General features: G+C 40.7%; 1 protein-coding gene across 14 annotated transcripts in view; it reads right to left on the reverse strand.

Moving 5' to 3' along the window:
- Positions 1 to 4,264: 4,264 nt before the first annotated feature.
- EFCAB3 (EF-hand calcium binding domain 3) overlaps positions 4,265 to 15,815 on the reverse strand; it is a 140,891-nt gene continuing 129,340 nt past the window's right edge. For all 14 annotated transcript variants that reach the window (XM_049114616.1, XM_025436611.3, XM_049114615.1 and 11 more), the window contains 4 exons: positions 14,946 to 15,139; positions 14,406 to 14,590; positions 7,639 to 7,761; positions 4,265 to 4,739 (listed from right to left, as the gene is read on the reverse strand). In XM_049114616.1, coding sequence (XP_048970573.1) covers positions 4,413 to 4,739; positions 7,639 to 7,761; positions 14,406 to 14,590; positions 14,946 to 15,139 — 829 coding nt within the window. In that variant the 3' untranslated portion in view covers positions 4,265 to 4,412. The remainder of the gene's footprint in view (positions 4,740 to 7,638; positions 7,762 to 14,405; positions 14,591 to 14,945; positions 15,140 to 15,815) is intronic.

Raw genomic sequence — 15,815 nt, forward strand, 5'->3', positions numbered from 1 at the left:
TCGTGACCTGAGCTGAAGGCAGACACTTATCCTACTGAGCCACCCAGGTGCCCCAAGGTTCTGTTTCTCAACATCATAATATTGTAAAGAATGGTAAATAGTGTTAGATAGTTTTGAATATTCAAGGTAACATAAATTTGCTTCAAGTCCAATTCATTAAATAGTTTTAGGAGCCTTCACAATCTTCATTGTTTTTTTCTGGCATGGTATGATTTCATATTATAAGCCACTGTCTCCATCAATATGGGACATGTCTTTTCCTTTTTCTAACAGGAAAAAAAATGTAATGGATGATATACACCTAAACAGTATTAAAATAGTAAATTGTATGCATATTTTTTCCACAATAAAAAGTACACCTCCCAAACTTGTAATAGTTATACATGCACATCTTTATTAAATGCACTAAAGAACAACAGCAACAAGTGTAATGGATGAGATCAACTATTTTTAAGAGGGATCCAAGAGATGAGCCTGATGACGCGTGACTAAGGAGCCATAGGAACACCCAAATTTAATCAAGAGTCCCTGGGAGAATCAGGGAAATACAAATCAAAACCGCAATGAGATACCACCTCACACCAGTGAGAATGGGGAAAATTAACAAGGCAGGAAACCACAAATGTTGGAGAGGATGCGGAGAAAAGGGAACCCTCTTGCACTGTTGGTGGGAATGTGAACTGGTGCAGCCACTCTGGAAAAATGTGTGGAGGTTCCTCAAAGAGTTAAAAAGAGATCTGCCGGGATCCCTGGGTGGTGCAGCGGTTTGGCACCTGCCTTTGGCCCAGGGCGCGATCCTGGAGACCCGGGATCGAATCCCACGTCGGGCTCCCGGTGCATGGAGCCTGCTTCTCCCTCTGCCTGTGTCTCTGACTCTCTCTCTCTCTCTGTGACTATAATAAATAAATAAAATTAAAAAAAAAAAAAAAGAGATCTGCCCTATGACCCAGCAATTGCACTGCTGGGGATTTACCCCAAAGATAAGATGCAATGAAATGCCGGGACACCTGCACCCCGATGTTTCTAGCAGCAATGTTCACAATAGCCAAACTGCGGAAGGAGCCTCGGTGTCCATCGAAAGATGAATGGATAAAGAAGATGTGGTGTATGTATACAATGGAATATTACTCAGCCATTAGAAACGACAAATACCCACCATTTGCTTCGTTGTGGATGGAACTGGAGGGTATTATGCTGAGTGAAATAAGTCAGTCGGAGAAGGACAAACATTATATGGTCTCATTCATTTGGGGAATATAAATAATAGTGAAAGGGAATAAAGGGGAAAGGAGCAAAAATAAGTGGGAAATATCAGAAAGGGAGACAGAACATGGAAGACTCCTAACTCTGGGAAACGAACTAGGGGTGGTAGAAGGGGAGGTGGGCGACGGGTGGGGGTGACTGGGTGGCGGGCACTGAGGTGGGCACTTGACGGGATGAGCACTGGGTGTTATTCTCTATGTTGGCAAATGGAACACCAATAAAAAATAAATTTATTAAAAAAAAAAAAAGAGTCCCTGGGAGATGGTGATATTATTCCCTGGAACTGAAAGATCATGTCATCTGCTGCCTCTGGCCTCTTTTACAAATAATCAAAAACCTAATGTGATTTATGGTCACATAAACTCAGATGCTTATTACTAGGGGAGCCATTAGGGGCTCATAGGGGTGGCTCTGTATTGAGATTAAGTGCCGGCATTTGGCTTTTCTTCTTCTGCCCAGGCACTTTTGAGCCAGGTGGAGGCAGCAGAGCGCAGCTGTTTGCTGGGGAGATAACCGCATGACCTCTGTATACTAGTTAAGAATTAGGAAAAGGAAACCAAAATAATCAACGTGATAGATCACATCAATAAGAGAAAAAAAACAACCATATGATCCTCTCAGTAGATACAGAGAAAGCATCCATTTCTGGAAAATACAGCATCCATTCCTGATTAAAACCTTTCAAAGTGTAGGGATAGAAGGAACATTCCTCAATATCTTAAAAAGCCATTTATGAAAAGCCCACAATGAATATCATTCTCAATGGGGAAAAACTGAGAGGCCTTCCCCTAAGATCAGGAAACACGACAGGGATGTCCACTGTCATCATTTTTTTTTTCCACTGTCATCATTGTTATTCAACATAGTACTAGAAGTCCTAGCCTCAGCAATCAGACAATAAAAAGAAATAAAAGGCATTCAAATTGGCAAAGAAGAAGTCAAACTCTCCCTCTTTGCAGATAACAAGATACTGTATATAGAACACCCAAAAGACTCCACCCCAAGATTTCTAGAACTCATACAGCAATTCAGCAATGTGGCATGATACAAAATCAATGCACAGAAGTCAGTGGCATTTCTATATGCTAACAATGAGACTGAAGAAAGAGAAATTAAGGAACCAATCCCATTTACAATTGCACCCAAAACTTAGGAATTAACCTAACAAAGAGGTAAAGGATCTATACCCTAAAAACTACAGAACACTTCTGAAATAAAATGAGGAAGACATAAAGAGGTGGAAAAACATTCCATGCTCATGGATTGGAAGAATAAATACTGTGAAAATGCCTATGCTATCCAGGGCAATTTACAAGTTCAGTGCAATCCCCATCGAAATACCATGGACTTTCTTCATAGAGTTGGAACAAATAATCTTAAGATTTGTATGGAATCAGAAAAGACTCCGAATGGAGTCTTTCTAGAGTTGGTAGGAGGCACAAGCACGGTTTTGCTAAAATGTCAAGTGTTGAAAGTGAGAGGGACAGAATGATGAAGGTAAGGTGGGCAAAGTGTTGTTTGCTGTCATGGCCCTTAAACTTATCTCAGTGAGGTTGAATAGTCAGAGGAATATTGAAAAAGAAAACCAATGCTGGGGGCATCACAATGCCGGATTTCAAGCTGTATCACAAAGCTGTGATCATCAAGACAGTATGGTACTGGCACAAAAAAAAGATACATAGATCAATGGAACAGAATAGAGAACCCAGGAATGGGCACTCAACTCTATGGTCAACTAATATTCAACAAAGCAGGAAAGAATATCCACTGGAAAAAGGTTAGTCTTTTCAATAAATGGTACTGGGAAAATTGGATAGCCACACACAGAAGAATGAAACTAGACCATTCTCTTACACCATACACAAAGGTAAACTCAAAATGTATGAAAGATATAAATGTGAGACAAGAATCCATCAAAGTCCTAGAGGAAAACTCAGGCAACAACCTTTTTGAACTTGGCTATAGCAACTTCTTGCAAGATACGTCTATGAAGGCAAGGGAAACAAAAGCAAAAATGAACTATTGGGACCTTAATCAACATAAAAAAGCTTCTTCACAGCAAAAGAAACTGTCAACAAAACTAAAAGACAACCTACAGAATGGGAGAAGATATTTGCAAATGACATATCAGATAAAGGGCTAGTATCCAAGATCTATAAAGAACTTATTAAACTCAACAGCAAAGAAACAAACAATCCAATCATGAAATGGGCAGAAGACCTGAACAGAAATTCCTCCAAAGAAGACATACACATGGCCAAAAAGCCCATGAGAAAATGCTGCGTATCACTTGCCATCAGGGAAATACAAATCAAAACCACAATGAGATACCACCTCACACCAGTGAGAATGGTGAAAATTAACAAGACAGGAAACAACAAATGTTGGAGAGGATGGGGAGAAAGGGGGACCCCCTTGCACTGTTGGTGGGAATGTGAACTGGTGCAGCCACTCTGGAAAACTGTGTGGAAGTTCCTCAAGAATTTAAAAATAGAGCTACCCTATGACCCAAAAATTGCACTACTGGGGATTTACCCCAAAGATACTGATATAGTGAAATGCCAGGACGCCTGCAACCCTCAGTTCATAGCAGCAATGTCCACAAAAGCCAAACTGTGGAAGGAGTCACAATGTTCTTCAACAGATGAATAGATAAAGAAGATGTAGAATGTGGAATGAATGAAGTGAGTCAAATGGAGAAGGACAATCATCATATGGTTTCACTCATATGAAGAATATAAGAAATAGTGAAAGGGATTATAAGGCAAAGGAAGGGAACTAGTGGGGAAAATTAGAGAGGGAGACAAACCACGAGAAACTCCTAACTCTGGGAAACAAAGGGTTGTGGAAGGGGAGGTGGGTGGGGAAATGGGGTAACTGGGTGATAGGCACTAAGGAGGGCACTTGATGGGATGAGCACTGGGTGTTATACTAAATGTTGGCAAATTGAATTTAAATTTAAAAAATGTAAAAAAAAAAATAGAAGGAAACGGAAACCACATTATGACTTAAACTTTTTTACTGGTCAGAATTCAAAAGATGTCAACATTTCCAGGTGCTAAGAATGTACTAGACAAAAGCAAGAAACCATAATTTTGAGATCTATGAAAAAGTAGTTTGCAGTGAGCTGTTTAGAAAATGTAGAAATTTCATTGTTGAGACCCTTTGAAACCTTTCCGTTTTCTTTTTCTTCCTGTCTCTGTATCACATTCACTGATATCCGAGGATGAAGAGAATACAAAGTTGTGGTAGGTATTCCTATTCATGTATGCATCATATAACTTTAAGTCCTTCGGTGAAAGTAATTCTTGGCAAACATTCCAGGACCATGTATAGGTAGAAAAGGTGTCATAAAAGGACTCATTTTTAGTGTCTATTCCAATCAGATCCCCTCGGATCTTCCGCCAGAGGTTTAGCATGTTTTTCCGGTGTTCAAGGGCAATTCCCAAGTTATAGGTATCTGTAGCCCTCTTCACCTGCAGTGAGAGAACAGACGTTTGCAGTAGTTACTGTAACATATCTTTGACTTATGAACCACAATTCTAGATATCTCAAGACTTACATTTCCAGGCTAGTTGAAAATCAGTGAGGTTATACATTGGGTGGAACCTCTTGAGGACATGTGAATTAGGAGTTGGTGGGCAATCAAAATGTCCACTTTGGGAATAATGAGATAACACATTTATGACAATATTAAGAACACAATATACTAAACCAAGGAGGAAATGTGGGATGGAAATAGTCTCTGGTTCTAAAAGGAGTGCCAAGGATGGCATTCAATCCAACCTAGGGCAGGGAGGGAGAAGATGCTAAATAGTTCCTTAAGGATTTGACCAGATTGAGGGGGTCCATTCCAGGGAAAGGAGACAGCATAAATAAAGGGTCAAAGCTGATAAGCCTCTGGAGTTGGTAGGAGGCACAAGCACGGTTTTGCTAAAATATCAAGTTTTGAAAGTGAGAGGGAGGGAATGATGAAGGTAAGGTGGGCAAAGTGTTGTCTGCTGTCATGGCCCTTAGGCTTATCTCAGTGAGGCTGAGAGCCCTTTTCTCAGTGAAAATCACTGAGTGTAAGTAGTAGTAGTAAGCCACTGTTGCTGATGGAAGCAAGACAAATCTCAGTGTGTGGAGCAGAATATATAGTTGAAAATCCTGCCACTATGGAGAGGGAAACATTCATCTGCAAGGACAGGGATGTAGCTAGAGCTTCACGTTAGATCAGCAGCTGTGTGGAGAATGGGTGAGGCGAGCAGCTGTGAGGGAGGGATAGGAGGTTGGAGGGTATCGTCCAGGTAAGACCTAATGAGGGCCTCAGTTAAGGCAGTAGGGAGAGGATGAAGAGGACAGATTTGAAAAATCTTCAGTAGAACAAGAATCGCCATATTTGGTCATAGGTGGATGTGAGGAGTGAGGACAAAATATAAATTAAGGATGACTCCTGGCCTTCTAGTTTCAGTGACAGGGTAGATGGTGATATCAACCCCTGAGATACAGAATCCCCAATGAAGAGCCAGTTTGATGCAAGATGATGCGTTTGAATTGGACATGTATAGAGTTTGATATGCTAAGACAGTGAGGTCAAAATGTTCATCAGGCAGTGAGATGAGTCAAAGGTACTGGAGAGAAGTCTAGGTTAGTGACAAACTTAACTTATACCTTATCAGTATATAGGTGGCAGCTGAAACACTGAGGGTAGACTGAGATCATCTGAAGAATACTTGCCCTAGCTTTTCCTTCACTTAACTCAGAGATCCCCAGTGTTCTGCTGGGTTACAGGTATGCCACCTTACTGATTTTCTCAAGCTTCTTAGCCCTTGAGGCAGCTGCTGCTGTAGGCTGGAGGTCTCTGGCTATAAGTAGCCTCCATGTACTTCAGCATGAATATGCACCAGAGGTTGGGCCCACTCCTTTGTCTTTTTGTGGCATGTAGTATCGACCACCTGTAGCTTCATTGATCCTCATATATCACCAATGTATATTTCCTTCTCTTATCTTCCACCTTCACTCCAAGCTCATGGAGTGGAGGAACTATGCCCCCCTCCCCCCTGCTGTGGTATTCCCTACTCCTAGACCTTTTTTTTTTTTTTTAAGATTTTTATTTATTTATTCATGAGAGACACACACACACAGAGAGAGGCACAGACAAAGGCAGAGGGAGAAGCAGGCTCCATGCAGGGAGCCTGACTCGGAACTCGATCCTGGGTCTCCAGGATCACCCCCTGGGCTGAAGGTGGCACTAAACTGCTAAGCCACCCGGGCTGCCCTAGAACTTTGTTAATAGTGTATAAATATCTACTAAACAAATGAATGGATGAGTGCATATAACAGGAAGAGCAGTAGGATGGGACTAGAAAACAAGGAAATACCAAGCCTTAAGGGATGAACATTCAGGTAAGAAAAGGAAGAGGAAGGGACACAGAGTTGCAAGATGCAGTATTATAAAGGCAAGGAAGGGCAGCCCCGGTGGTGCAGCAGTTTAGCGCCGCCTGCAGCCCAGGACGTGATCCTGGAGACCCTGGATTGAGTCCCACGTCAGGCTCTCTGCATGGAGCCTGCCTCTCCCTCTGCCTGTGTCTCTGCCTCTCTCTCTCTCTGCATCTCTATGAATAAATAAATAAAATCTTTTTTTTAAAAAAAAGGCCAAGGAAGCAGAAAATGTCGAGGAGAGTTTGATCGTTAGTGTCAAATGTAGAAGGGAGGTGCCATGAAATACTAACACCCTAGTCTGTCTCTGTGGAGTACAAAAGTTGCTAATATGTCAGGACACAAAAGCAGACAGGCAGCATAGAGTTATGGTTAAGAGTGTGGATTCAAGGAGCCAAGCTCCTCATATTTATAATTCTGGCTCTATTACTTCCTCTATTACTTCTGCCTTTAGACAAGTCAATCTCTCTACACAGATCTATAAAATGACAATGATAACATCTGGAAGGATTGTTGTGATAAGTAAGTGAATTAGTGCCTGTAGAGTTCTTGTAGAGTGCGAATGCCTGGCACCTAGGAAGTGCACTTAAACTCTTCTTCTTTTAGCTGCTGTAAGAAATAGCACTCAATCATGATTCCCTTAGTACACCTGCTCACTATAACTGCTGGTTTACTGCTTTAACTAGTTGCTATTTCCAGCAAGACACAAACAAATGTCCCAGAAACAATGCTAGGTATGGTTCCATGGGTGATTAGCAGGATGAATTATAACAGCTAACATTTGAATCCATTGGATCATAGAGCAAGAAGCATCATTACAATGAGAAATGATCTTGTCTTATTTTAAAGATGTAGAGCTGGAAAAAAAATCTTTGGGATGTGTGGTTGTAGTATTGAAGTGGAAAATATTCTTGTCAACACATTTTGGGAAGGGATGCAACAGTGAACACTCACATGCTGTTTAATAGCAGTTGCATCCATCACTGTCCAATTCTGCTTCTTCTTGAATATTTGGTCAATAGCCAGGATGTCACTTGGATAGCCTGAGACTGGGTCGATAGGCTTTATATTTTCTGCCTTTATGCATTAAAAAAAGAAGATTAAAGATATATTTTGGGTTGAATTATATAACCAAGACATAATAAACAGAAACACATCATATTAGGAAGGGGTTTGTATTGATTTATAAGGTTATTGCTAAGCCACCTGTCCATATTTTGTGGGCTCCTGGTATAGCGCTGTGTATAAATGAACATTTAGCAAATTCTCTTTCATAATGAAACTTACTCAGATATGTAGACCAGAAGATGGTTTATGTGTGGGATAGATATGGAGGGTGGAGGGGAACCAACTCTGTCCTGGCCAAATTTTCCAAGCCATCTTACTTTCCAAACTTCAACTGGGGAACTGGCTGTTTTCCCTGTTCCTGGGCTGCTGAACAGTGCTGGTAGAAATCATGTAAACATGCAGATTGCTTGCTTGCTTTTTCTTTCTTTTCTTTTCTTTCTTTCTTTCTTTCTTTCTTAAGATTTATTTTTAAGTAATCTCTACATCCAATGTGGGGCTTGAACTCACAACCCCGAGATTAAGAGTTGTATGCTCTACTAACTGAGCCAGCCAGGCGCCCCAGATTGCTTTCTTTGAAAACGTGTAGTACCCAGTCTCATCCAGGCCCTTGGGACTGCTTGACATTACTTTTCTTCATTGAATGCTCTTAACCCTCTTATAGACATTCATAGCTGTCCTCCTAGTGGCTGCTGGAAAACCAGATCTGCACACTCCCTCAGCTAATGATCGTCTCACCAGGACTAGATAACATTAATTCTTTTAACTCTTTTTTGCACCTTAGGATTTCTCCATTGTGTTGCCTGATTTTTCCTCTTTGCTGTTGCTTCTTCTTCTTCTTCTTCTTTTTTAAGATTTTATTTATTTTTTCTTGAGAGAGAGAGAGAGAGAGGCAGAGACACAGGCAGGAGGAGCAGGCTCCATGCAGGGAGCCTGATGTGGGACTCGATCCCAGGACTCCAGGATTACGCCCTGGGGGGAAGGCAGGCGCTAAACCACTGAGCCACCCAGGTTGCCCTGCTGCCCTGTTGCTTCTTCTTTTTAAAAGATCTTATTTATTTGAGAGAGAGACACAGAGGAAGTGTGCAAGCTCGGGGGAGTGGGAGGAGCAAAGGGAGAGAGAGAAGCAGATTCCCCACTGAGCAGAGAGTCCAACATAGCACTTGATTCCAGGACCCAGGGGATCATACCTGAGCTGAAGGCAGATGTTTAGCCAACTGAGCCACCCAGGTACCCCTCTGCCCTTGCCTCTTATATGTAAGAGTTTTTTTCTGATTTCCAAGGCCCCAGTATCTTTATTAATTTCCCTCCTGGACCATTTCCCTTAGATTTTCCTTGTTCCATGGCTGGCTTCATGGGTGTGTGACCTGTTCAATCCCATAGGACTATGCGCTTTGAAGATCCCTGAATTTGGTTTATTGCTCTGCTGTTGCTGTCTTTAAATTCTTAGTAATTTTTGGAGAAGGGGCCCTAAATTTCCATTTTGCCCCTGGCTCCACAAATTCTGTAGCTAGTCCTGCCCCCTCTTCCATCTTCAGTTTCTCTTCCTTGGGCAGTGGTTGCCAGCTTTGGCTGCATGTTGGAACTTCTAAAAATACTGAAGCCTAAGCCCCATCCCCAGCTCTAATTGGATAGGGTTGTGGCCTGAACACAGGGTTGTTCAAGGCTCTCCTTGGTAGTTCTGTTGTGCAGCCAGGATTGAGAATCACGGCTCGGGACGCCTGGGTGGCTCAGCTGTTAAGTGTCTGCCTTCGGCTCAGGCTGTTATCCCGGGGTCCTGGGACAGAGTTCCACATCAGGCTCCCTGCACAGAGCCTGCTTCTCCCTCTTCCTCTCTCTCTCTCTCTCTGTCTCTCATGAATAAATAAATAATTTTTTTTTTAAAGGAGAATCATGACTCTCAGGGCCCTTCTTCCCAGCTACTAATGTATTCAAGCTCCCCCTGTCCTGAAACAACTTTTCCTAGATTCTGATTCTGCAATGTTCCATATCTCTTTTCCTTAAACAGATAACATTTTTTTTTTGTAAAATCAGTTGATTTCCTTTTTTAATTTTTTAAATAAAAGATTTTGTGTTTTTTATGTTTGCTTTATGTTTCTGGAGATGCATGATAAATATTTCCCATTGTGACTATGGATTTACTTATTCACCTTCTTAGCATGCATAATGCCTTTAAAAAGTCTAATCCTTACAATTCTGTTAACTGTCACCTTATCTGTCAATTTGCTAGGTGCATACACATTCAGGATAGTTATATATCTTCCTGATGAGTTAAAAAATTAAATATCATCTTTATCTTTAGTTATGTTTTCCTTAAATTTTACTTTCCCCATATTAATAGATTGATACTGGCTCACTTTGATTTGTATTTGCCTGATGTATCTTTTTCTGTCCTTTTACTTTCAAACTTTCTGTGTTATATTTTAGGTGTGTCTCCTTTAAAGAATATATGTCTGAAAATTATTAAAAATCAGTCTTAGTATCCTTTTAGACTTTGAAAGATGATCCATTGTTTGTTTTTCCCTTTTTAATACTTTTTAAAAAACTAGTATATTTTATCTTTTATTGTGATTGCTTATATATTTGGATTTTTCTGCCTATTTTGTTTTGTACTTTCTATTATTCCATGTTTTCCCTTTTTTTCTTGTTCTTTCCCCCTTCTATTTGACAGTTACTTGTTTTAATAATTATTCATTAAATTATTCATGATTCATTTTACTGATTATCCTCACATTTTAAACACTTATTATAACTTTAATGAAATATAGATTTGGCCAATATCCTAAGTCTCTACTCAAACAATAAAATGAACTTGGAAAACTTTAATTCTGAATACAACCCTCCTCATCTCCCTTGTCACTGTGGTGTATGGTATTTTAGTTCTTGTTGATTAGTACTCCCCAAACCAGTAATTCTTTTTTCTTTCTCCTTTTTTATTATTTTTTTAAAAGATTTATTTATTTATTCATTCAGAGAGAGAGAGGCAGAGGAAGAAGCAGGCTCCATGCAGGAAGCCCGACATGGGACTCGATCCCAGGTCTCCAGGATCACACCCTGGGCTGCAGGCGGCGCTAAACTGCTGCGCCACCAGGGCTGCCCCTCTTTCTCTTTTTTTAAAAAAGATTTATTTACTGAGAGAGAGAGAGAGAGAGAGAGAGAGAGAGAGAGAAAGAGAGAGTGTAGGGTGGGGAGGGCAGATGGAGAGCAAGCAGACCTCTTGCTGAGCGGACAGCCAGTTGCAGGGCTCCATCCCAGGACTCTCAGATCATGACCTGAGCCAAAATCAGGAGACGCTTAACCTCCTGGGCCACCCAGGTGATTCTTTAAATTTATTTTTTTAAAACATTTTAAAAATATTTTATTTATTTCTGAGAGAGAGAGGCAGAGACACACACAGGCAGAGGGAGAAGTAGGCTCCATGCAGTGAGCCCACATGGGACTCGATCCCAGGTCCCCAGGATCAGGTCCTGGGCTGAAGGCAGCACCAAACCGCTGAGCCACCAGGGCTGCCCAATTCTTTAAATTTAAATAACCACTGTGGCTACCATTATTGGAAGTCTCAGGCTTAGATTGTGTAGGATTCTGTGAGTTATAGTAAAGATTTTGGCTTTTACTCTGAATGATATGAAAAGCCTTTGGAAAGTTTTGAGTTGATTTTAGTGGAGCCACTTTGGTTGCAGTGTTGAGAATAGACTGCAGAGAACAAAGATAAAAGGGGACCATTTAGGGGATCCCTGGGTGGTGCAGCGGTTTGGCGCCTGCCTTTGGCCCAGGGCGCGATCCTGGAGACCCGGGATCGAGTCCCACATCGGGCTCCTGGGGCATGGAGCCTGTTTCTGCCTCTCTCTCTCTCTCTCTCTCTCTCTGTGACTATCATAAAAAAATAATAATAAAAAATAAAAATAAAAAAAGGGGACCATTTAGGAAGCTATTGACACTTTCTCTGCTGATATGATTAGAGACAATCTTGCTTTCAATGAATAAAGGTTTTGTATTATATTTTCCTTTCATCCAAAAGATATTTAGTCTCCTATGGGCCAGGTTCTGTTCTAGGTGATAGGGATTGTGAAAGAAAGAAAGTACTTGCCTAAATGACCCTTATATTCTGAAGAGATTGACAGTAAACAGATAAGGATCACAGGTGGAGAGCTTAGTGTTGGGAAATAAATTTATATCATTTTTTAAAATTTATGATAGTCACAGAGAGAGAGAGAGAGAGAGAGAGAGAGGCAGAGACATAGGCAGAGGGAGAAGCAGGCTCCATGCACCAGGAGCCCGACGTGGGATTCGATCCTGGGTCTCCAGGATCGCGCCCTGGGCCAAAGGCAGGTGCTAAACCGCTGCGCCACCCAGGGATCCCGGGAAATAAATTTAAAGGGGAATAAAGTTTCCCTAATGTCCAACTTGTCCGTAATATCTGCCTGTGGATATGATGAGTTCATCTGCAGAGATAAAGATCAAGTCTGCTACTGTGATACTCCTCTATAGTATTTTTTATTTTTTTAAAAAGATTTATTTATTTATTCATGAGACACACACACACACACACACACACACACACACACACAGAGGGGGCGGGGGCAGAGACACAGGCAGAAGGAGAAGCAGGCTTGCCACAGAGAGCCCGACATGGAACTTGATCCCAGATCCTGGGATCACGACCTGAGCTGAAGGTAGCTGCCCAACTGCTGCACCACCCAGGCGTTCCAAGAGTCTTTATTTTTTAAAAAGTTTTTATTCAAATTTTGGTTAGTTAACATACAGTAATATCAGTTTCATGTGTTCAATATAGTGATTTAACACTTGCATGCAACACCTGGTGCTCATCACAAGTGCCCTCCTTAATCCCCATCACCTATTTAACGTATCCTCCTACCCATCCCCTTCTGGTTACCATCTGTTTGTTCTTTAGAGTTAAGAGTCTGTTTCTTCTCTCTTATTTTTTTCCCTTTGTTTCTTAAATTCCACATATAAGTGAAATCATATGGTATTTGTCTTTCTCTGACTGACTTCTTTTCCTTAGCATAATACATTCTAGCTCCATCCACATTGTTGCATAATGGCAAGATTTTTTTTAAAAGATTTTATTTATTTATTCATAAGAGACATAGAGACACAGGCAGAGGGAGAGGCAGGCTTCATGCAGGAAGCCTGACATGGGACTCGATCCTGGGTCTCCAGGATCTCAACCTGGACTGAAGGCAGCACCAAACCGCTGAGCTACCCGGGCTGCCCCCAAATGGCAAGATTTCATTCTTTTTTATGACTGAGCAATATTCCATTATGCATATATGTGTGTGTGGGGGGGTGTGGGTGTGGGTGTGTGTATGAGCTTTCCCTTTTCTCTATATCCTTGCCAACACCTGTTGTTTTCTTCTAGAATCTTTAAAAATTTTTTATTTTACTGTGGTAAGAATACTTAACATGAAATCTATGCTCTTAACACATTTTTTGGTGTACATTTTGTTAATTACAGGCACAGTGTTGTACAGCATATCTCTAGAATTATTCATCTTGCATAACTGAGATTGTATGCCTGCTGATTAGCAACTCCCCATTACACCCTCATTCCAGCCTTGGAGACTCTTAAACCCTATGCCTGGAAGGCCTTCTAAGAGGTTCTTTTTAATTAATTAATTAATTAATTATTCTTCTAAGAGGTTCTATTGTAATGTGAACACCACGTGGACTTCTGGAACCCGGAGATGCCTCACACGGTGGGCTGGTCTCCAGTCAAATCTTGATGTTGTTTTGCAGGCTGGGAGGCCTGTCATAAACCAGGAGTAAGCCCAGAGCTTCCTCAGAGAATTTCTAGAAACCAAGGCATGGTGGCCTGACAGCTTAAAACTCAGAGCTTGAAGGAGGCCAGAAGATGTAGCTGGACTATAAGTAGAGTTCTAGTCCAAGGGCAGGCTGGCGCCTCTGTCACAGCATCATTCCACTCAGTTGAGGATCTGGTTCTCTCATCCCATGGTGTCTGGCCCAACCATGATCTAGAGCCAGTTGAGGGAGCCCCAAATGCAGCTTCTGGCCACTAAGTTGAAGGGAGAGCAGGCATAGGTAGGATTTAAGGAGCTTTTTATTGTTATTCTTATACTCCTCACCTCTATCCCCAAGTGTAAGGTAGTTTTCATTAAGTTTAACTATTTGTTGAAATTAAATGAAATATTTGTACCTGGGCTTAAATTTAGGAGCACAGCTATGGAATCTGGTTTGAAATATAATGACTAAGGGGCACCTTGGTGGCTCAGTGGTTGAGTGTCTGCCTTCAGCTCAGGTTGTGATCTGGGGTCCTGGGATTGAGTCCCACATCAGGCTCCTTGCAGAGAGCCTGCTTCTTCATCTGCCTGTGTCTTTGCCTATGTCTCTGCCTCTCTCTATGTGTCTCTCATGAATAAATAGAAATCTTGAAATATAATGACTGAAAATGTCATTAAAAATGGGTTGGGGTGACTGGGTGACGGGCAATGAGGGGGGCACTTGGAGGGAGGAGCACCAGGTGTTATGCTATATGTTGGCAAATTGAACTCCAATACAAAAAATTAAAAAAAAAATAAATGAAAACCAAAAATCTCATAAAAGATGTTCTTCTGTTAAATTAGGACTTGAAAACCTAAGTATTTAAATTAACTAATGTGACATAACCAAAATCTTACCTGTGTTTTCCAATCCCTTTTATGGAAAAAATAGTTCTCAAAGAAGTTCAGCGGCTCTCTTTTCCTTAGCATTTCTAATTTCTGTATGTCTTTGAATGGCTTTCCCATCACCACCCCGTCCACATTAGGAAACAATGGAAAGACGGGTATTTTTGAATATGGGCTACCTGAAGGAGGATTGCACCCTTAAAAGATAAAAACAAAAATGGTATTATGAACAGTGTAGGAATAAATTTACATAAAAGACATGCATGCAGTGCCTGTTTTGCTCTGTGTCTAGTCTTCTCAGTGGCCATGACCCCTGTTTTCACTCTTTTGACCTCCCTCCCCATCCACAGAATCTAGGCTTCATCCAGACTCTAGGCTTCACTTGTATCAGGAGGACTCAGGTGAGGATGTAGATTTGTTTTCAAATGATATCTGTCACTCAGAATAGACTGTGGTTCTGCTTTTATAGTACTTGGCCTCTACTATTTATTTCTGACTAGTAATGTACAAATAAGTCCTTTACAACAATGGGAGAGGACAAATGGTTCTTACTCTTGAGCTCTTCAAGAAATTTAAGTAAATCCTTTTCTCTCATTATTGCAATCCGGGCAGCATTTGCAAAGGCAGCTGTGCTTGAACTTGGAGGTGTGCATATATCTAGTTTAAATCTCCTTTTTCCATAACCCGTAGTGTAGGGGCTCCACGACATTCCTGATGTGGTTTCCTGGAATTTTCTTTGGAAATAGCTAAAAAAAAAATTAATCCATAAAAGAATAAAAAGTGCTGTATAGTCCTACTGAAAAAGTGTCTGTTAGACAAAAAGAAAAAAAAAAGTCCAGTTGCAAGTTGCATGATGAATACATTTATTTTAAAGTTAATTTGCATATTTGTTCAATATTATTAAATGCTTATTTCTGTGACATTTATAGAATATCTATTAATACTTTGCACAGGCTATTTGGCTAGTTTATATTTCTAGTCTCTGGGCTTTAGTTTCCTTCCTCTGCCCCAAACTCCTCAGTCCTGTCTAGAAAAATATCTATTGATTGTGATCATTGACAAAACCTTAAGTGGTACCAGCTTGAATGCAAATATTAAACATACCTATGATTATATTACTTTATGTTGAGTTTAAAATGTAACTTTTAGTTAAAAGAAATCCTTATTGCATAGAGTTTGAAAAATAAAAGTATAAAAAAGAAAATATCACCTGTAATTTTACTATTTGGTAAATCACTACTGATTACATTTCTTTGCAGTTGTGTGTGTGTATGTGTATGAACATGTGTATAAACAGATCTAGTAGATCTATTGGTATTCATTTATGTTATAAATTCTAAAATTACATCAGGCTATGTATGCTAAAGGACTCTCATTCATAGCACAAACATCCCCAAAGGTAACATCTGATGTACAGACATG

Source organism: Canis lupus, chromosome 9, assembly GCF_003254725.2.
Source record: "Canis lupus dingo isolate Sandy chromosome 9, ASM325472v2, whole genome shotgun sequence".
Lineage (NCBI taxonomy): Eukaryota > Metazoa > Chordata > Mammalia > Carnivora > Canidae > Canis > Canis lupus.